The 22,632-nt window shown below is 34.3% G+C and overlaps 1 protein-coding gene across 2 annotated transcripts in view; it reads right to left on the bottom strand.

The window, feature by feature from the left end:
* Positions 1-6,217: 6,217 nt before the first annotated feature.
* The window catches only part of LOC135214450 (uncharacterized), a 31,834-nt gene continuing 15,419 nt past the window's right edge, over positions 6,218-22,632 (bottom strand). For both annotated transcript variants that reach the window (XM_064248747.1, XM_064248748.1), the window contains exon 3: positions 6,218-7,036. In XM_064248747.1, the coding sequence (XP_064104817.1) occupies positions 6,282-7,036 (755 nt within the window). In that variant the 3' untranslated portion in view covers positions 6,218-6,281. The remainder of the gene's footprint in view (positions 7,037-22,632) is intronic.

Here is a 22,632-nt window from a genome sequence, read left to right as displayed (position 1 = left end):
TCTAATTAGCAAGTCATCCTCTATATTATAGGTAAATGTGGGTAAAACTGACTCCACATCAAAGTCTACCTGAAAAGCTTTTGTTAAATTGACAATACACAACTATTGATTTGCTTAACAGATTTTTCTTTCATTTCATGTATACTCTTCTTAGATTTGGAGTTACACAGAAGAGGCTTTACATCCTGTTTAACATAGTTACCATCTAATTTTAGATGCACAAATCTAAAATGTCAATTTCCACAATGTTTACAGCAACTATTAAATCTTTTCCTACAATCTTTGCTCTCATGATTCAAATTTGAACTCTTAATGCAGTCTTGTAGGCATTCAAGTTCATCAGGCTTAGAACTTAGTGAGCAATATTTTGTACATATAAAAATTGGATGATTTACCTCTGTGTCATCAAGATTAGTACAAATACTGCAAGGCCTGAAGATTTTAGACTTACCTGTTCCAGGTTTTATATTAATGGCCATAACAGATGCGACATTATCAGCAGACATTGGATTACCTTCGTTTAAGGCAGCACTCTTGCAATTGGGCTTCCCTTGCCTTCAGCCTGCCAAATACCGCTCAACAGCTTCAAAAATATTGTCTAGAATTTCACTCAATTTTGGTTTATGATTGTTAGTAATTTGGATAAAGTGATTCCTAAAGGATTCATCCCTTCCCAAATGAAATATTGAAGCACTGTGTCAATATCAAGCTGCAGCTTCCACACTCTTTCAACAATTAACAGACTCTAGGGATGAAATCATATGGGTCAGCACTAGTATTAAGCCAAAGATCCAATAATTGTTTCAGAACATTTAATTTCTAAGTATCACTCGATGCAAAAGTTTTAATTAATAGGTCCATGAAAAAAGAGCAACCTCGCTTATCAGCTTATAAAGAGCTTACTAAAACAAGTGCTCTACCAGTCCTCTGCTGTTTCAACGGAAGTAGTTTTTCATGATCTGGATATTCAATTTACTATAGGTGTCTCCAAATTCGAAAAGAAATCTACCCAAGTCTTCGTCGTTGGACCTACTGTATGTAAGAAGGGGAACAACTGGGCTCCTTGGCAAACTATGAGCTATACTCTGACCAATTCTAGACGGCACAGAGGACCCATCATGCGAGGAATCAACAGCCAATAAACATTCTAAAAGCTTATCTACATAATGATGACAAATCTTTAACTCTTGCTCAGACTTTGTTTCCTCCTCCACTGTACTCCACTGTTCACATTTCAGTGATAAAATCTGTTTATTTAAATCCTCCAACCTGAGCATCGAATTCTCGAACTAGAACTTTAGTTTACCCTATTACGATGAATCTCAGTGATGCACTTTTGCACATAAGAGACTTAACAAGAATTTTAAGTACACCAGACATTGTGGAAAGATAATCTCGCAACAAAAATAATCAGAAATAAAGGTCTAATACCAAAAATATCTCAACATGGAAAATAACCTAAGCGGCTAAGAAATATTGAAATATTCACTGTCATCCGTAACTTACGCAAAAACATCTGGGCGGAAAACCAGAACAAATTCATCAATCCTGTCAGTCGCTTTACTCGAAAATAATAGAGATGTAAAAAATACGAAATGCGCAAAGTTCAAACATTTATTAAGTGAACCTGAAGCAATTTGAGATAACACTCGCCGTAAGGTAAAAGCCTATCTTGAACTAATATACTACATTCCCCGGAAGATAACGATGCCGCCCAGATGTTTGGTATCCTAGGTACTGACTACTAATCCCCCTATCCTTCGATTACCTCTAATCCTAAAAATAGAAGAAAACTATCAATCAAAGATATCAAAATAATTAAGTAGTAGCTGTGACAATCGAGTTTATTTAAAAGGCTTGATGAAAGCGCACTTAAATAAAAGGGCAACTTCAGAATCTTGTTCGGTGTGCCAAACGGAACGAGACCTACCTCAAAGAATGCTTTGCGATGGTTTGTTCACCTAAGAAATCGATTAATAGTCAATAATGTATTCAACGGTCACTACAACTACCATCTTCATCGGTAGTTTCCTTGGACGTAGAAATGGATCACTTACCCAGCCCATCAGTAATTATAAAAGAAGGGATGACTTCATGCAATACTGAAAGGAAGATCTACACTAGAATGAGGCCCGGTGTCTCGTGCTCTTCGTGAAGGGTGAAAGGAATCTGCCCTGTCTTGGATAACCCTACTATGAGATTCACAGCCGATGTCCCGTGTTTTTCGGGAATTAAATTTTATCAACGTACATGACAAAGGTGACACTTTGTCACAGGATATCTTACATCCTTACCTAATTATTGACTGCTGCATTCTGCACTACGAAGGTTGCATAATTCTAGTAATTATAAGAGTAACATCGACTTCTTATAGACATCGCCAGCAAACTCAGAGGAATGGCTTTCGAAGATATGATAACGTAACTTATGATGTCGTTACCTTGCCTCCTTCTCGATGGATAATTGGCTATTCGTGAAAAAGTCTCCGCCTCTGGCAACAATGAAATACAACCAATACTCCTTGTTTACACTTTTCAGTAGTGGTGGTAGTAGTAGTAGTGGTAGTCTTGGATGTCCGATTGTACTCCTTGCCCAAAAAAGGGCCCTATTATTCTTTACCTGTTCAAGCTTATGTAGGGTTTGCCAAGGGGGACAATGACGTATCATAGCCTTGAAGAGGTACGAATATTCATTCAGAATATCAGAGATAGATGTTTGCCGTCATCACCTTGTGCAAGGGGCCAGGACGTCATATGCTTACGTCACGTATAGCTTTGAACCCATACACTAGTGTGTTCCGTCAGTGGCTTCGGCTGCTTTATTTTACTCTTATTAATATACTTTTTTCTAATATGAGTAATAACGAATGCTGCCGAAAATTAGGTAAGGATGTAAAGTATACTATGGCTAAGTAATATCTCTGTGAAATACACAGAAAAAAAGTTATTCCGGAAAAACACCGAGACAAAGACTCTGAATCTCATAGTAGATCAGGTAAACAGTAGTTTTTAGCAGTGGCGGCGATGAAACACGTAACTAGCAATCATGGTAGTTAACCCTTAAACGCCGACTGGACGTATTTTACGTCGACATTTTTTGTCTCTCGGGTGCCGACTGGACGTATTTTACGTCGACATACAAAAGTTTTTTTAAAAATTCGCGGAAAAATACTTTTAGGCCTACCAGCCGAAAACTCTTGAATCACGCGCCTTGGGGGATGCTGGGAGTTCACGGTTCAAGGTGTTGTATTGTTTACAATCGATACGCAGGCGCGCAAGCGCGAATTTCTTTCTTGCCGCACTAAAAAGTATCTGTGACACATCTCGGAAATTATTTCGTCAATTTGACATAATTTTTGTACCATTGTAAATTAGCCGTTACATGAAGTATTATATATGAAAATGTGCGCATTTTTATTTAGAATACAACAATAAAATACTCATGATTGTAGCTTTTATCAGTTTTGAGATATTTTCATATAAATAACGATAATTGCCAAAATTTCAACCTTCGGTCAACTTTGACTCTACCGAAATGGTCGAAAAACGCAATTGTAAGCTAAAACGCTTATATTATAGTAATATTCAATCATTTACCTTAATTTTGCAACTAATTGGAAGTCTCTAGCACAATATTTCGATTTATGGTGAATTTATGAAAAAACTTTTTCCTTACGTCCGCGCGGTAACTCTTCCGAAAAAAATCATACATGCGATTGTGGTAATGTTTGCACCATTTTAAAATTAGCCGTTATATAAAGTTTTATATATGGAAATGTGCGCAATTTCATGCATAATACAACTAAAAACAACCCATGGTTTTAACTTTCATCAGTTTTGAGATATTTTTATATAAATAACGATAATTGCCAAAATTTCAACCTTCGGTCAACTTTGACTACCGAAATGGTAGAAAAACGCAATTGTAAGCTAAAACGCTTATATTCTAGTAATATTCAAGCATTTATATTAATTTTTCAACAAATTGGAAGTCTCTAGCACAATATTTCGATTTATGGTGAATTTATGAAAAAAATAACATTTTCTTTACGTCCGCGCGGTAACTCTTCCGAAAAAATCATACGTGCGATTGTGGTAATGTTTGCACCATTTTAAATTAGCCGTTACATAAAGTTTTATATATTAAAATGTGCGCAATTCCATGTAGAATACAACAAAAAATAATTGAAGGTTGTAGCTTTTCTCATTTTTGAAATATTTGCATATAAATCACGATATATAGAAAAAAACCACGTTCGGTCAACTTTGACTCTACCCGAAAAACTGGGGTTCGATAAAAAAACGCAAATTGGTAAAAAGCTAAACCTAACAAAACCTCCTTACAGTCTAGTAATATTTCAGTCATTTATCTTCATCCTGAAACAAATTCGAAGTCTCTAGCAAAATATTTAGATTTATGGTGAATTTTAAAAAAAATCTTTCCTTCCCTCCACGCGCGGATTCTCCGCCACAAATCTCTGAAATACGTACGTACCATTCTCGGAATATTTGCTCCGTTTCATATTAGGCATTTCATAGAGTTTTATATATGAAAATGTGCGCAATTTCATGTAGAATAAAACGAAAAATATTTGAAGGTTGTAGCTTTTCTTATTTCGGAAATAATCGCATGTAAAAAATATATATTTAAAAAAAAATTCGACATTTGGTCAACTTTAACTCGTCAGATATGGTCAAAAACTGCAATTGTAAGCTAATACTCTTACAGTATAGTAATATTCAATCATTTGTCTTCATTTTGAAAGTAATTGGAAGTCTCTAGGACAATATTTAGAATTATGGTGAATTTTTGAAAAAAATATTTGTTTACGTCCGCGCGTTACGAATTCATGCATTATTTTGTGATAATATTTTCTCTGTATTGCTTTGATCGTTTTACAATGTGTTATATACCAAAATGATCGCAATTTAGTGTACATTACAACGAAAAAAAAGTAACTTGTTACCTTTAACCGTTTTGCGCACAGCGCGATTTGAATACAATTATATATGAAATTTCGTTTTTGCGCTATCATATATCGCATTATTTATATATGATAATGATAATTTTTTCCATTTCTGATGGTTGCATACTAAACTTCAGGCAATGACAAAAAAAGGAGTCAAAAATGAACTCTTAATCTTGAAAACTAAGCGCGCTGTGATTTTTTGAAAAAAATATTTTTTCCGCTTCCGCGCTCACTCCGAAACCCCTCCGGCACACGGGAGACAAATTTTTTTTTACCGCTCCGGCGTAAAAGGGTTAATCTCAAAAGATATAAACATGGAGTCTCGAACTAGTTAAGCACACAGGAAGGTATAATCAAGAAATTTAATAGGAAATTCCTTTAATTTTCCTGCATGCATAAAAAATTCAAAGAAACTAGAATTTTAAGATAAAAATGAAATTTAAAAATGTATTACAAGTACAGTTTTTCGTACAGCACGGTTTTCATTTCAACTAATGAAATTAGCGATTCAATGTCGATATTGTCTTCATTCAGGTGTTGACAATGAGGGTCAGTAGCTTACCAGTGGTCGGTCATCGCAAGTAAAGCGAGAAAATAAAAACTGAGTGATGTGGACAGGTGTATTGGACATTAAAGTCAACTGTCACTGCCGACAGCGCAACACCACTGCAGTCCAGTGGAGCAATAACCATGCAAGGCGGTGAAATAACACCACCGCATTGGTGTGAAAGCTTCATCAGTCAAGTGTACCGCGCTGCTGGCGGCAACGGTTTCAAACCACATGGTGTGAAAGAGGCCTTAAGATTTCACACAATATGTCCAGTCGTGCTCCGCTCTTGGTCCTGGTGTGTTCACACATCCAGTCTGCTCTCAGTCCACTCTCAGCCCCTTCATTTCCTCTCCCTTAAACACCAGTGGAAGTCTCACCACCGGGTAAGGAGGATGTGTGACTTCTCTCAAGCCAATTTGGCAAACATCGCTATTACACTTAAAAGTGATGAAGAAGAGAGAGAGCAAAGGTGAAAAAGAAAGAGATAGGAAGAGTTCAGGAGAATTTCATAATCTGTATCCTCATCTTATTGACAATAAATTCCACTGCTATTTTAGAATGAACATTGGTACATTTGAGAAAATACTATCCAAAATTGAGGGTGACCTGAAAAAGGAAAACACACCATTCAGAGAAGCAATCACTCCAAGAGAAAAATTGGCTGTGTGTCTGAGGTTGGGAGAAGAAAAGAAGTGCCGGAGAGTTATTTTGGAGTGCAGCTCAAACTTTTATTCCTTTTATTGTTACATTGTCTGTAAATTATCATGAAGGGAAAGCAGAAAGATCCTGTGACTTGCATGCAGGCTGCAGAGGTGATGGCATCCCTTGGATGTGCTCCTGGCATTGTTCTGCTTGTTGCAATTGTTGTATAGGTTGACTACTTCTGGATGAGGAAGTAGAGTACTGTGACAGAGCAGGTGATGCCGAAGGTTGGGGGCGTGCATTTTGTGCTATTGGTGCATATGCTTGTGCATTTTGGTCATGAATGTATTTTCCTTCAATTTCACTAACTAATAAAAACACTTTTGTTTTGATAAAATGTTGATCAGCTGGACTGAATTTCTTGACAGTAGTTGCCATCAATGAAAAGAAGGTATCTATCGGTTCCGGGGCCTGTTCTTCCTTCTTGTTTTCTAATAAGTATCTCATAAGAGTAGCAGATGCCGTATTGTTTTTTTCTATTTTTCTTTTATGTTTGAGATGTTCTTGCTGAGGGAGTGTAACGTGTGCAGTTTGTACAACACAAACACCCTCGTCCTTTTCTTCTCTTTCTTGTCCACAGCATACTTCTTGTGTGCCATCGTGTTCTGCATAATTTGAATTTTCTGAGTCACTTCCAGCCTGTTGCAGAGATGTAACTCGTGTTCTGTCCTTCATAAATGCAGACAAAAATGATATTTGATCTTCATACTTCCATTTCTGGCTATTAGCAGCACCCCGCCCACTCTTTGTTTTCTTATTTTTGTGTTTACGATACTGTGATCGCAGGCTTTCCCAGCATTCCTTACACTTAGATCCTGAAAATAAGTAGAAAACGTGATTAGTTTATTCTCTCTGTTGTTTCATTACAGGTTTTTGGCAAGGGGGATTCCTACAACTCAATAGCTTTCAGCTATCGTCTAGGCCATTCACCTACTCAGGATTTGTACTAGACTAGAAGTTTGTCATGTAATATGAAAATCTTTATGGCTGAGGGTATACCGACACCAAATAAAAAAGATTGAACGCAAATTGGAAATGAATAATGTACGCATTGGAACATCCCAAACTGCATTGATACAACTGAATGGTAAAGATGGGGTAATTGAATAACCAGTAAATAGTGGCTCCATATATTTAAACTATAAAAAGACATTTTCTGTTGTTCTATTAGCTTTGGTTGATACAAACTACCATTTTATATGGGCTGGTGTAGGATGTATGGTAGGAATAGATACAGTAGAATTTTTACTTATTCCGAGCTTTTCAAGCATCTGGATGAATCAGAAGATGCTGCACTTCCTGGATCTGATGTACTTGCACCATATGTTATAGTGGGAGATGAGGCTTTCCCTCTAAAGAGAAATTTAATGAAGTCATGCCCAGGTTCACAATCTGAACATCATGTAGAAAAAAGGATTTTTGATTAAAGATTATCTAAAGTCAGGAGGATAGTTGATTGTACATACATTTGGTATGCTAGTGCGAACCATGAGAATATATTTACGGAACCTTAACACTATGCCTTCTAATGCAATCATTACAACAACATGCTTACATAACAAACTGATACACCCAAATATTGTCACAATACCAGATATTGTTCACATGCCTCCACCAAATACAGTACGTCCAATGAGAGGAATCGGGAGAAATGCTACAAGGATGTTTTGGGCGTGAAAGAAACACCTAAAGATTATTTCAGCTCCCCAGTTGGTTCAGTGTCTTGGGAAAATTATATTTATGTAAACCAACATAATTTTACAGGAATATTGTTTAGGGGGGTTAGAAAATGCATTTCCACAGTGAAAATTAGGTTATTATTATACATAACACATAATATATATATATATATATATATATATATATATATATATATGTGTGTGTGTGTGTGTGTGTGTGTCTGTGTCTGTGTGATATATATATATATATATATATATATATATATATATATATATATATATATATATATATATATATATATATATATATATATATATATATATATATGTATATATAGTGTATATATGTGTATATATATATATATATATATTATATATATATATATATATATCTAATTCGCTCTACCTCGGAATAATAATATATTTTCATATATGCTTAACCGAAGGGTAATTTTTTCTCAATAATAGACTTGCCTGGGCCAGGGCGCGAACCCATGGATCCTTTCAAATCCAGGAACGTCAGTGAAGCTTTTGGTGGTGGTGTAGAAGGTAAAAGCTTCACTGACGTTCCTGGATTTGAAAGGATCCATGGGTTCGCGCCCTGGTCCAGGCAAGTCTATTATTGAGAAAAAATTCCCCTTCGGTTAAGCATAAATGAAAATATATTAATTCCAAGGTAGAGCGAATTAGATATTAAAGGACATTGTAGCTCGATATATGTATATGAATCACGGAAATGTGATTTGACTTATATATATATATATATATAATATATATATTATATATATATATATATATATATATATCACAGAGAAAATGAAAATATGAGAACTGCTGAGATCATTCTGTATTAACGACCCTTTACTTAAGGCAAGACTGATCAGAACAGAGATAAACTCAGTAAAAGTAGGTATAGCATACAAATGGCTAGATTAAAGATTTTAAAAACAGCCATCCACACGTGGTCACAGGTAATATACGACAGGACAGTACAGATTTAGTAAAATCTTGAAGGCAAAATGAATTTGAAAATCAATACACTTTGTATTAGTAACATGAAATCTACAAAAATATTTAAAAAATGAGTGAGAAACGAACGTAGGATAAAAATATAGCGAGCATGAGAGAGAGAGAGAGAGAGAGAGAGAGAGAGAGAGAGAGAGAGAGAGAGAGAGAGAGAGAGAGAGAGAGAGAGAAATTTCTTGAAACATAATCATTAGACCTGGCAGTTACAGAGATCTCACCCCAATTTATACAATGACATATTTCGCTCAGATGGATAAATAGGCTGTTCTAACAGAATACAATTGCTACTTAATTCGTACAAAAATTTTTGCTTGATTGACCGACATAAAAAGACGGGCGATCCTTGCAAAGAATTTTGTAAATGATGTTATTTGTTACGGGATTATTCTTAATTAGCATACCTTTAATGGTATTGTTGAAAGAGAAAGAGAACACAACATTAACATTAAAATATTTAAATATTGATTTTATGGTTTCAAATCCACGAAAGTAAGGCTAGCTAAGTACATTTTTAAGGGTTTCTTTTTCATTGTAAATCAATTATATGAGGTTGGTAGCAGAGATAATTTCCTATCTTTATTTATGTATTCTATTTCTTGGTCAAGATATTGTGGACTCGTAATCCACAAAGCACGTAAGAACACGGAAGAAAAAATTGAAATTTTAGTATTAAGATGGTGGCCAGAATAAATGTATACATAATGTTAAATTATTTGTGGGTGTAATATCTTATCACCTCTCTTTTCAAACTTATATATGGAAATTTTTTGAAAGACAACACCTCCCGAATATCACACTTGTCCCCTTAAAATGGTTCAGATTTATAGATGACATCTTAGTAGTCTTACCCGTTGGTATCGATGTAAAAGATTTATTGTCTAAATTGAATAATTTACCACCATCCATAAAATTCACTGTTGAAATGGAAAATAACAATGTCATCACTTTCCTAGATGTATAAATACTCTGGGTAGCAGAGATCATTTCCTATCTTTATGTATTTTATTCCATGGCATTATTGTGGACTCGTAATCCGCAAAGCACGTAAGAACATGGAAGAAAAAATTGAAATTTTAATATTAAGATGGTGGCCAGAATAAAGATGTACATATGTTAAATTATTTGTGGGTTTCCTATTAACCCACAAATAATTTAACATATGTACAAATCTTTATTCTGGCCAACCATCTTGATATTAAAATTTCAATTTTTTCTTCCATGTTCTTACGTGCTTTGCGGATTACGAGTCCACAATAATGCCAAGGAATAAAATACATAAAGATAGGAAATGATCTCTGCTACCCACCTCATATAATTGATTTATGTTATCATATATATGTATATATATATAATATATATATATATATATATATATATATATATATATATATATATCGAGCTACAATGTCCTTTAATATCTAATTCGCTCTACCTCGGAATTAATATATTTTCATATATGCTTAACCGAAGGGGAATTTTTTCTCGATAATAGACTTGCCTGGACCGGGGCGCGAACCCACGGAGTCTTTCAAATCCAGGAACGTCAGTGAAGCTTTTACCTACTACACCGCTGCAATAGGCTAAAAGTTCATGTCGCCTCTCACCCTCAAATACCTTTCGCGCGCAGGTAATTCGTTGGTTTGTAGACAACATCAACCCACCTCGACTCCGGTAGTGTTGTAGTGCTTTTGACAGCACATAGCCAATCTATAAGTCATATCACATTTCCGTGATTCATATACATATATCGAGCTACAATGTCCTTTAATATGATATTCGCTCTACCTCTGAATTAATATATTTTCATATATGCTTAACCGAAGGGGAATTTTTTCTCGATAACAGATTTGCCTGGACCGGGGCGTGAACCCACGGAGCCTTTCAAATCCAGGAACGTCAGTGAAGCTTTTACCTATTACACCACCGCAAGAGGCTAAAAGTTCATATCGCCTCTCACCCTCAAATACCTTTCGCGCGCAGGTAATTCGAGGTGGGTTGATGTTATCTCCAAACCAACGAATTACCTGCGCGCGAAAGGTATTTGAGGGTGAGAGGCGACATGAATTTTAGCCTCTTGTGGTGGTGTAGTAGGTAAAAGCTTCACTGACGTTCCTGGATTTGAAAGGCTCCGTGGGTTCGCGCCCCGGTCCAGGCAAGTCTATTATCGAGAAAAAATTCCCCTTTGGTTAAGCATATATGAAAATATATTAATTCCGAGGTAGAGCGAATTAGATATTAAAGGACATTGTAGCTCGATATATGTATATGAATCACGGAAATGTGATATGACTTATATATATATTTAATATATATATATATATATATATATATATATATATATATATATATATAATATATATATATATATATATATATATATATATATAATATATATATATATATATATATATATATATATAGGATATATATATTATTTACGAAAAACTTCGTAGGACTACAGATGCCCTGAAAAGGAAACTCGACAGAAAACTAAAAATTCTTATTGATAGCAGTGATTGGACTAATTGTGCACGTCAAGATTGTGTTGTAAACCTATCAAGTAAATAAATAAGTGAAAATGTTGTGAGTGAGCTTGGATATGGTTTATCTTTCTTTATAACAAGTCGACCTTCTGCTTTAATGATTGCGTCATCCCTAAGTAAATTTGAAAAATATTGTGATCTTCCTCAAAATCATGTTGACATGATTAAAGGTATTGTTTACGGCGCTGCCAACGTTAAGCATGAAAGTAACTTCCCTGCTCGTTATAAGAAAAGTTTGTCCTATCTTAAAAAGGACAATACTATCCACAATGCAAAAGCTGATAAGTCAAATAGTATAGTAATTTTAGATAAAGCTGACTACATATCACGTATGCAAGCCCTACTGGATGATGATGTGACTTATAAAAAACTAACAAAAAATTCCCTTGATCAAGTCATAAAAAACTTCAATAGCACAGTGAAAAATATCCTAAAAGATAAAACAGAACTACTAGGCAAATTGTTAGTCAAATCTCCCTCGCTACCTTACCTGTACGGATTAGTCAAAACGCACAAAGAAAATCACCCTATGCGGCCTATTATCAGTACTTTTGGTTCAATTTCATATAAACTTTCGAAATATATCACTAAGATCTTGTCCCTGTTACTTGGAACCATCTCCGATTCTCATATATATAATTCTCTAGATTTAGTTGGTAAATTAAACAAAATTACTCTTTGCCCCACTGATAGATTCGTTAGTTTTGATATATGTTCTCTTTTTACTCAAGTCCCTATAGACTCTATTTTAGAATATCTTAGTAATGAACTAACTCAGCATGAATTACCTCTACCTATAAGTCACATTATTTCACTCACTAGGTTGTGCATTTGTGATTGTAAGTTTATATTCAATGGTGAATTTTATCAACAAATATTTGGCATGGCAATGGGCAACTCTTTATAGCCTCTCCTCTCAAACTTGTACATGGAATTCTTTGAAAAACGCTACTTACCTAATATCATTTATTTTCCTGTAAAGTGGTATAGATATGTTGATGATATTTTAGCTGTTCTGCCTGTCGGAATTGATGTAAATGATTTACTCTCTAAATTGAATAACCAGGTAACATCGATTAAGTTTACTCTAGAATTAGAAAAAGACAATAGCCTCCCTTTCTTAGATGTTTTGATACATAGAGAACCATTTCAATGTAAATTTAGTATTTATAGGAAACCGACCAACAACTTAACTTATGTTCATTTCTATTCAGGCCACCATCTTAACATAAAAATGTCAATTTTTTCTTCTATGTTTTTACGAGCATTGCGCATTGTCAGTCCCCAATATTTGGATCAAGAAATTTAATACATAAGAAAAATAGGGAAAGATTTATGTTATCCTTGACATATATTATATATTTGTAATAATAAAGCCCACGAAAAGTTTTATAGTGTAAGTAACACGGAGAAAGAAAATTCTAAGAACATTCTCAGTTTGCCTTATTTTAACGGATTTGAAACCATTAAATCATTGCTAAAAGCCTTTAAGGTCAACCTTGTTTTTTCCTATAATAACATACTAAAAGGAATGTTAATAAAAAATGGCCCCAGACAAAGCAACAACATATTTAATATATAAAATTCCATGTATGGATTGTCCCTCATTTTATCTCGGACAGTCGAGCAAGGGCTTAGAAGTAAGGTTAAGCCAGCATAAATATTCTGTAAAAACTGGACAAACATCTGATGCAATATTCATTCATTTAGGTGAAATCAACCACCGAATAAATTGGATTGATAGTTCAGTAATTGCAAGGTCAAAAGAAGTCTTACTACGAAATCTTTTAGAATCTGCTTTAGTACAACTTACTTCTCATTGTAATTTCAATATTAGCCGTGGCCTGTTTCATTTAGACCCTTGTATTTGTAACATGTTTAAGAATGACCTCAAAGATATAATTCCAGACTTAAATAAAAATTAGTTGCCTTAGAGATATCTTCGTTGTATATGTATGTTTAATATGTAATGTGAATATGTATTGTGAATATGTTTTTGTTTACCAAAGTTCTGAATATCTGTCACCTATAATAATCCTTTAATTGTCTTGTCCTTGTTTTTGCTTGTTTGGGAAGGTTACTCATCTGCCAGGTGTGTCGGATTCTAGGTACTAATCTCTTTATAATCCCTATCTGTCAGTTATACAACCTTTCGTGTATTGTCATTTCCTCATGTAAGTCAGTTCATCTGCTAAGTAAAGGACGTTTGAACGTAGAAAGATCTCGCGGATACTCCGTTTTTTATTTTCCCTCGTGGCATATACCTTTATTCATGGATTTATCAAGTTCCTAACTTTCGTGATTCAGTTATACATACGTATATATATATTATATATATATATATATAGATATATATATATATTGATATTATATTATATATATATATATATATAAATATATATATATATATCATTGGATCTACCTACTTAGCAACTTCTGTGTCACAAAAGATTTCCCGTTGCGAATAGAGCTCAGTCCTTAATCCCTTCTCTCCCTCTCTCTCTCTCTCTCTCTCTCTCTCTCTCTCTCTCTCTCTCTCTCCTCTCTCTCTCTCTTTCGCACCAAGGGAAATAAACAAGTCGAAATTCTGAAATGGATACATTAAAGGTCTCAAATATAAAATGCATACTCGTGCCTTTGCAATCATTTGCAAAATAACAAAGAGATTTTATAGTACAACATGAACATTTCAGTATATTTTTGGCGCTAAATGTACATACTACATAAATACATTTCGCATTGTATATGCCGTTTGCTCATGATATATATATATATATATATATATATATATATATATATATATATATATATATATATATATATATCAGATTCAGATTTTGGTCCGTTTCTCTATCCTTTTTTATAATTCGATAATTGACAAATATTCTCTCTCTCTCTCTCTCTCTCTCTCTCTCTCTCTCTCTCTCTCTCTCTCTCTCGCTCTCTCTCTCTCTCTCATCTCTACTCTCTATCTCTCTCTCTCTCTCTCTCTCTCTCGTACATCAGTTCTTATTAGACTTGAATCGTAATTCCTTTTGAGTCTTTGCTGGAATGAAACGTTGACCTGGAACGAATCCAGGTCTTAACATCCAGTTTCCTTTAATATCTCTTTGATATATCTCTAAAAAAGATATATATATATATATATAATATATATATATATTATATATATATATATATATATATATATATAAATCAGTCTCTCGCTTCATAATTATCTCGTCAATTCCAGCCTTACATTTTCCAACCATTCCCGTCAGTTCTTGTACTCTGATGAATGGAATATTGTTCCTGATATATTCTTCGACCTGGAACGTTCTAGCTCCTGATGACGTAATATATTTCCTATTAGGATTTCCTTATAGTTTCCTTCTTCTTCTTCTTCTTCTTCTTCTTCTTCTACTTCTTCTTCTTTTTCTTCTTCTTATTCTTCTTCTTCTTCTCTAGTCTTTCGTTAAAGGTCTGTCATGTTGAGAAGGGATGCTAATGAAGATTTGGCTGAGTTTTCCAAATTCTGTTCAGCCATTCTCGAGGTATCCCACCCACACACACACACTCACATACACACACACACAAACATATATATATATACATATATAATATATATATATATATATTATATATATATATATATATATAAATATATATATATTATATATATATATCATATATAATATATATATTATATATATATATCCACATACAAGTTTCATCCAATTCTGCTCAACACTTCTTGGGTAAAAGAGTTGTTATTATAATTATTATTACAATTAGTGCTGTTTTTGTTGTGGGTCTAAAAATATTCGGCCGATTCCAGAGAGTAACCACACACACACACACACACACACACACACACAGAGAGAGAGAGAAGAGAGAGAGAGAGAGACCCAACATACACTTCCGACCTCTTAATGGAAGCTGCCTCATAAGAAGGCGAGAGATGAGATTCAAAGGATCTCTTGAGGATTAAAAAGGAATTTTTGAGAGAGACAGTCAGAATGACTCCTTCCTTCAGTTCCTGCCGTGCGCGCGGGGAAGCTCGCGTGTATTAAAAAAGCAATTGCTTTTGAGGGATGATGGGGAATGAAATGGTAAGTAAACATTTATTTTTTATCTTGAGGTAATAGCAAGAGTTTCATTTCAATGCATGTCTTTATAATTTTTGAGATAACTCTCACTCTCTCTCTCTCTCTCTCTCTCTCTCTCTCTCTCTCTCTCTCTCTCTCTCTCTCTCTCTCTCTCTCTATCAAGAAGAGATTCAGAGCACAATAAAACTCTCAGCTAAGCAACTGGTAGTGGGTCACAAGGTGGCGTGAGAACCCCAGGAAGTAATTTGTTTCATTTTTTTTCAATATTTAATTAGTGGTTTATATCTGTCTGTACCATCAGAATTGATAGCAACATTGTAGGTATTGAGCTTATTTTGCAATTGCAATATACATCAATGTTGCTTTGCAATTGCTGATTTAAAATTTTCTTATATATTGTCTATATATATATTATATATTATATTTCTGTATATCCATTTTATGGAGTGGAAAAATTTTATTTTAACATACTAAATTATTATTATTATTTTTTTTTTTTTTTTTTGCTCTATCACAGTCCTCCAATTCGACTGGGTGGTATTTATAGTGTGGGGTTCCGAAAACCCAAAAAATCCGAAAAAAGAAAAAAAAAATTAAAAGAAGAAAGAAGACAAAAAAAACGAAAAACAAAAAAAAAAAAACGAAATCACGACAAAAAACACAATAACACCCCACGGATATCTCTGGTAAATTTAAGGCTGCATCTACGTCGAGACGGAAGCCTTCTCTCTCTCTCTCTCTCTCTCTCTCTCTCTCTCTCTCTCTCTCTCTCTCTCTCTCTCAAGATTTCCGTCCACTATCCTTTCTTCAAGGTTAAATAGTCGGCAGTCCTCTCTCTTTCTCTCTCTCTCTCTCTCTCTCTCTCTCTCTCTCTCTCTCTCTCTCATCTTCTAAAGGTTAAATCATTGGCAGTTCTCTCTCTCTCTCTTTCTCTCTCTCATTTTTTAAGGATTATATCATTGGAAGTTCATTTTCTCAAGGTTAAGTCAATATCAGTCAGTTCTCTCTCTCTCTCTCGTTTTCTAAAGGTTTTAAATCATTTAGCAGTTATCTCTTCTCTTCTCTCTCTCTCTCTCTCTCTCTCTCGTCTCTCTTCTCTCTCATCTCCTCTCTCTCTCTCTCTCGCACACACAAGAAATTTCAAAACCCGCCCCGATTAATTTTCCCGAAATGGTTCCCTGCTTAATATTATCTCAAAGGATTCGAAGCCTCTGCAATGCTATATGACGGTTTTTCGTCCCAAGGAATTTATGAATGATGGGAAGTTACGCATTGCGCGTGGCCGATGAACCTTAATAGATTTCGTCACTGAATTTGCATGTATGTATGTATACATTTATATATATATATGTATATTTATACATACATTTATATGTATTTATTATGAATGTATGTATGTATATATCTATTTGTAGCACATTTATATATATCTACATACTTGTATACATATTTACGAACGTACATATATAATATTTATGTATATAACCTATGTATGTATATATACATTTATATATGATCACAGTTATCCTCATGTAAAATTATTCTTATTATTAGAGAGAGAGAGATCAGCACTCCTTCAAGTCAAATGGACTATCGTATAATAAAAATAAATGGTAGGGCCTTAAGGACTCCCCCCCCCTTCTCTCTCTCTCTCTCTCTCTCTCTCTCTCTCTCTCTCTCTCTCTCACACACACACACACACACACACACACACACACACACACACACTACCATACAATACAGTCACAACTAAAACACATAACAAATTATAATTAAAATAAATAAATCACATGGATCAATACAATCATACCTCAAAAACATAACTACAACAGCTTCTACAACACTTAGAGAATACAACAAACATTCAACACCCAACCAAAAATGAAATAAAATAAAAACTTATATAAAAAAAATGCAAGACAAAACCAGGATTTAATATTAAATATAAATTATTTGAAAAGAATAAACATTGTTTTTACAATACCAGGATTTAAAAATATGAAAATAAAAAAATTCAATGCAGGAGCTTGGAAGTAGGCCAAGTGTAAGGAACTGACCCTTTGGTGCAATCAGACCTCTGACTCTATTGCAATACCTAAGAATTTGCAGTATATTTCAAGTTGATGGGGGGAGGGAGGGTGGGTGGGATGGGAAAAGTTGTTAACCTCGATGGGTAGTGTGTGTATGTATGTATATAGTGTATATTATATATATATATATATATATATATATATATATATATATATATGTGTGTGTTGTGTGTGTGTGGTGTGTGTGTGTATGTGTGTGTATGTATTGGTCTCCATATAGTCCTGCTTGCATGAAGAATTTTATTATTATTATTATTATTATTATTATTATTATTATTATTATTATTATTATTATTACAAAAGTCCCACTGTTTTGGGGCAAGATCTGATATATACCGTTGTGCCTGTGTTGAGAGAGAGAGAGAGAGAGAGAGAGAGAGAGAGAGAGAGAGATCCTCCACATCTGTCACCTTGACTCACCACTTATTCTCTCTCTCTCTCTCTCTCTCTCTCTCTCTCTCTCTCTCTCTCTCTCTATTAATTTGTGCTTCATTTTTCCTAGATGCATAGGTCTGTGGCTGTCTCTCTCACACTCCCAAATTAGACCTCTCTCTCTCTCTCTCTCTCTCTCTCTCTCTCTCTCTCCTTCAAATGTCGAATGTCTGTCTCCTCCCACTGCTAACGGGTCCTTTTTTGGGTATTGGTGTTGGCGTCTGTGCTCGTGAGTATATGTGTATGTATGTATACGTATGCCTATATAAAGGCGAAATCCACCAAGGAAAGTGATAGAATTTAGTTTTAGCAGCGAGGCCTTTCGATTCTCGTCCTTAGCATTATTTCACTTTCATCCGTAGATGTTGCCTTTATTTGTATATTCCTCACGTTCCAAATGTGGGGGTGGGGGGGGGGATATCTTTCTCTCCTATGGGATTAAGTCCGGGCTTTGTCTATGACAGACGAGGCTACAACGATAATAATGATACCAAAAAAAATGATCATATTTTTATTCTTTAAAAATACCAAATAAAAAATGAAAAAATAAATGTTTTTCCATTTGAGAAGCATATTAATATTTTAATATTATTTTTCAAAATTTCCAAAATAAACCTGATTTTCCCCACAAGCAAAATTCAGCATCACTGCAAAATTAAAACAAATTTAAAAAAGATATAAAACCTTATTCATATTATCTTATAATTCGAAATAAAAAGAAAAGAGAATAAATTCCCGGAATTTCGTCGGGAATAATTGGCTTTCCGAAACACAGCAATGAAAAGGCCCACTTTTTTTATTTTTTTATTTGTGGATCTGTGAAAATGACGTGACATGCTCGTCTGGACTGACAAATGATGAAAGGCAGTGAGTGGGTGAGGTCTCTCTCTCTCTCTCTCTCTCTCTCTCTCTCTCTCTCTCTCTCATTGACCAACGAGTGTGTGATAATTAATGTTCTTGCTTTAAAGATAAAAGATATCTCATCTCTCTCTCTCTCTCTCTCTCTCTCTCTCTCTCTCTCTCTCTCTCTCATTGACCAACGAGTGTGTGATAATTAATGTTCTTGCTTTAAAGATAAAAGATAATATTCTCTTTCTCTCTCTCTCTCTCTCTCTTCTCTCTCTCTTCAATGGTAGGGGATGATATTTTCTCTCTCTCTCTCTCTCTCTCTCTCTCTCTCTCTCTCTCTCTCTCTCTCTCTATCTATCTATCCACAGTAAGCCTAGCGAATCCTGCACAAGTAGAACTCCATACATAATTAAATGCAAAAATGATATAAATAAATACTATTACTCAGGCGCTGCATAGCAGAACTGCTATCTCACATTCCTTACCCTTTTCGGAAGTCTGATATTCAGTCCTCCTCTTTGGGGAGGATTCCCGTAGCCTTGGCGGAGGTTTGCGGTCTCTGAAGTTCTTCTTAGAAGGGCAGATTCTGGTCAAGGGTAATGGGGTACATCGAGGCCCGGGACACAAGGAAGATTATTATTAAATGGTTGATTTTAATGCTTGTAGTCTGGTGCAGTATATGTAATGGGTTGTGCTAAGGCCGATGCAGTGGGTCACAAGGATATCCCAAATATGGTCAAAGTCTGAAGACACCCTTGGAAAACTGGTCCTGGCACCAGAGGGACAGAATAAAACCCGGTAACCAACGGGGAGAGAGGACTTTTTCCATCAAATTCTTTATCATCATCATCATCATCTTTTACAGAGTAAAGACGCCCCGAACTTCTGCTTTCGGCTGACGATGTCGTAAATTATACTTTACAGGTTTTTCCTGTTCATGGCCGCTTGGCACAAGAGGTAGGTAGGTAGGTACCCCATTGCAGGCAGTGTTAGGCAGACGGTATACCTGTAGTAGGTCTTTTGTAGCGTCTAATCTTAGGTAAATATCTACATTTGGTTTATTCCAAATAAGCTGTCCGACTTCCCTGACTCTAATCTGATCGAGTTTTCAATTCAACAAGGCGTGATCCGACCTTCAGATTACTCAGGGCGCGTGCAAAATTCTAAGGTCAGATAGCGCGTTCTTCAACCAACGAAAATTGAAATAAATACGCTGTATTTTATGAGAAATAATTGTTCTGTACTGTTTAATATCCACTTTATTTATTTTTTACATTTTAATTCTAATAAATAAATCATAAATAAATATTGTATATTCAAATTCCCGTATCTTTAATTCAACGCAAAACACCTTTTTCAGACATTTTTAGGCTCTTCCATTGACCTTTCCTAACCCCCTACAAGAACAACAACAACAAAGTAGTTTGTAGGCTTACTCCCCGAGTAAGCAAAAACAGAATTCCTTTTTGGTGGCACCTTATGAGGTCATGGTGCCAAAATGGGCATTTAGGGGTCAAATAACCAAAATAATATAATATTTTAGGCTTCGGATTATCAGTAATTCAGGTGGATTTGGAGACTCACGTTCCTCCACTGCTTCCGCAAGTTTTGTAAAGAGCTCGTAATGATTAAATCACTCGTATATCTTTGATAGCGTCACAAACCAGTGTCCTAAGGTCTGATGTAAGTCTCAGAAACTATGATCATAAGACCTGATGTTCTAAAAGTATATTATACTAATCGTTCAATTATGATAGATGAATTTGAAACTAGCGATTATAAGGGTTCTTTAGAATTCTGATAAGAGACCAGTTAATTTAAGATATTTTATATAATATTTGTTAAAGATAAATCAGAAAGTCAATAGATATTCATTATAAAGAGAGAAATATTCCAAAATAAATTTTAAATTATCTAAAAATATATATATATATATATATATATATATATATATATATATATATATATATATATATATATATATATATCATAGTATATATATGTGTGTGTGTGTGCTTAAAAATCACGGTAGATGCACGTGACTTCATTAAAGAAGCGAATACCACAGGAAAATGATAGTCAGAAATCCAAGCACTTTCGTCTTTACTAAGACATTGTCAAGGAGCTAATGAAATACCATTGGAGAGAAAGGTCTCAGGTACAAAACAAGATCAAGAATACCAGATGGTTAATTGTCAAAAGGGTAAAAATTAAAAGAGATAATCCAGGATTATCAGATATCACACGGTCACAAACCTAAACAGATTTAACCCTAACCGAAATTGCAAAGTATCTTTACATTCCAAAACATGTAAAAACTGAATATATTAATTTTGTTTCTTATATGTATCTATAACTTTTTCATTATGAAAGCATCAAGTTTAAATAAACCAAGACTTAAATTTAGAACATTTCTATTATTTGACTTGATGAAACAAGATTCAATGATATTCCTTTTAACTGTGTCATTTACATGGGATTAAGACTCTTGCTTGACTCCAGTTAACAGGATGATCTAAATCTCTCATATGTACGAATAATGCATTCGATATTTGCCCAGTTCTCACAGAATATTGGTGCTGTTTGAGACGTTGTGAAAGAGATTTACCGGTCTGTCCGTAATAGATTTTATCACACTTTTTGCAAGGAATTTCATATATGCAGCCTGGAAGATCTTTAGGAGAATTTTTGATTACTAAACTCTTGACATTAATATTACTGAAAACAACATTTATGTTAAAAAGCTTTAAAATTCTAGGAATATCTAAAAACCTTTCATCATATGGTAATTTTAGAATGTTATGCTTACTAAATTCAAGTTTGTCATTAGTTGAATAAAATGTTTTTCTAGCTCTTTTCCATGCCACATCTACAAAAGTCCTTGGGTATTTAAGTTTCAATGCAATACCATAAATAGTTTTAATTTCAGCGTCAATAAACTGCAGGCTACACACACGTAAACCCCTTGGGAATATCCCAGAAAAAACAGAGAATTTAACATTTTGATGGTGATTGGAGTAGTAATGAACAAAAGAGGCAATGTTAGTTGATTTTTGAAAGACTGAAAAGGTGAAATTTCTATCAATTCTATGGACAGTTACATCAAGAAAATTCAAATTACAATTTCTTTCTTCCTCTACAGTAAATTTTATAGAAGGGACTAAATTATTGAGATTATTAAGGAATTCCTGGAGATTTTCGTGAACTGGCCAAATACAGAAAATATCATCCACATACCTAAACCATATAACTTTTTGGGGTAAAATTCTTGGTAAGAGTTTTGTCTCAAAAAATTCCACGTAAATATTGCTGAGGACAGGAGATAAGGGGTTACCCATAGCCATGCCAAACTTTTGTACAAAACACTCCCCATTAAAACAAAATTTACTATCTTTGATACATAACCTTAGCAGACTAATGAGGTTTGCTACACTTAAGGGAATGTCATGACATTCTAATTCTTCCTCCAAATATTCATGTAAGTCATCTACAGGCACTTTTGTAAATAAAAATACAACATCAAAACTAAGCATATTAAAATCAAAATTCAAATTTAAACTATTCAATTTGTTTATAAAATCAACATTGTTTTTAACATTCGTGTTAGAAATGTTTCCTACCAAAGGAGTAAGAATTTTTACAAGCCATTTAGATAAATTATACGTAACTGAGCCCACTGAACTGATGATTGGTCTGATAGGGTT

This window comes from Macrobrachium nipponense, chromosome 45 (genome assembly GCF_015104395.2).
Source record: "Macrobrachium nipponense isolate FS-2020 chromosome 45, ASM1510439v2, whole genome shotgun sequence".
In the NCBI taxonomy this organism is placed as follows: domain Eukaryota; kingdom Metazoa; phylum Arthropoda; class Malacostraca; order Decapoda; family Palaemonidae; genus Macrobrachium; species Macrobrachium nipponense.
This window is presented reverse-complemented; position numbering and strand designations above follow the sequence as displayed.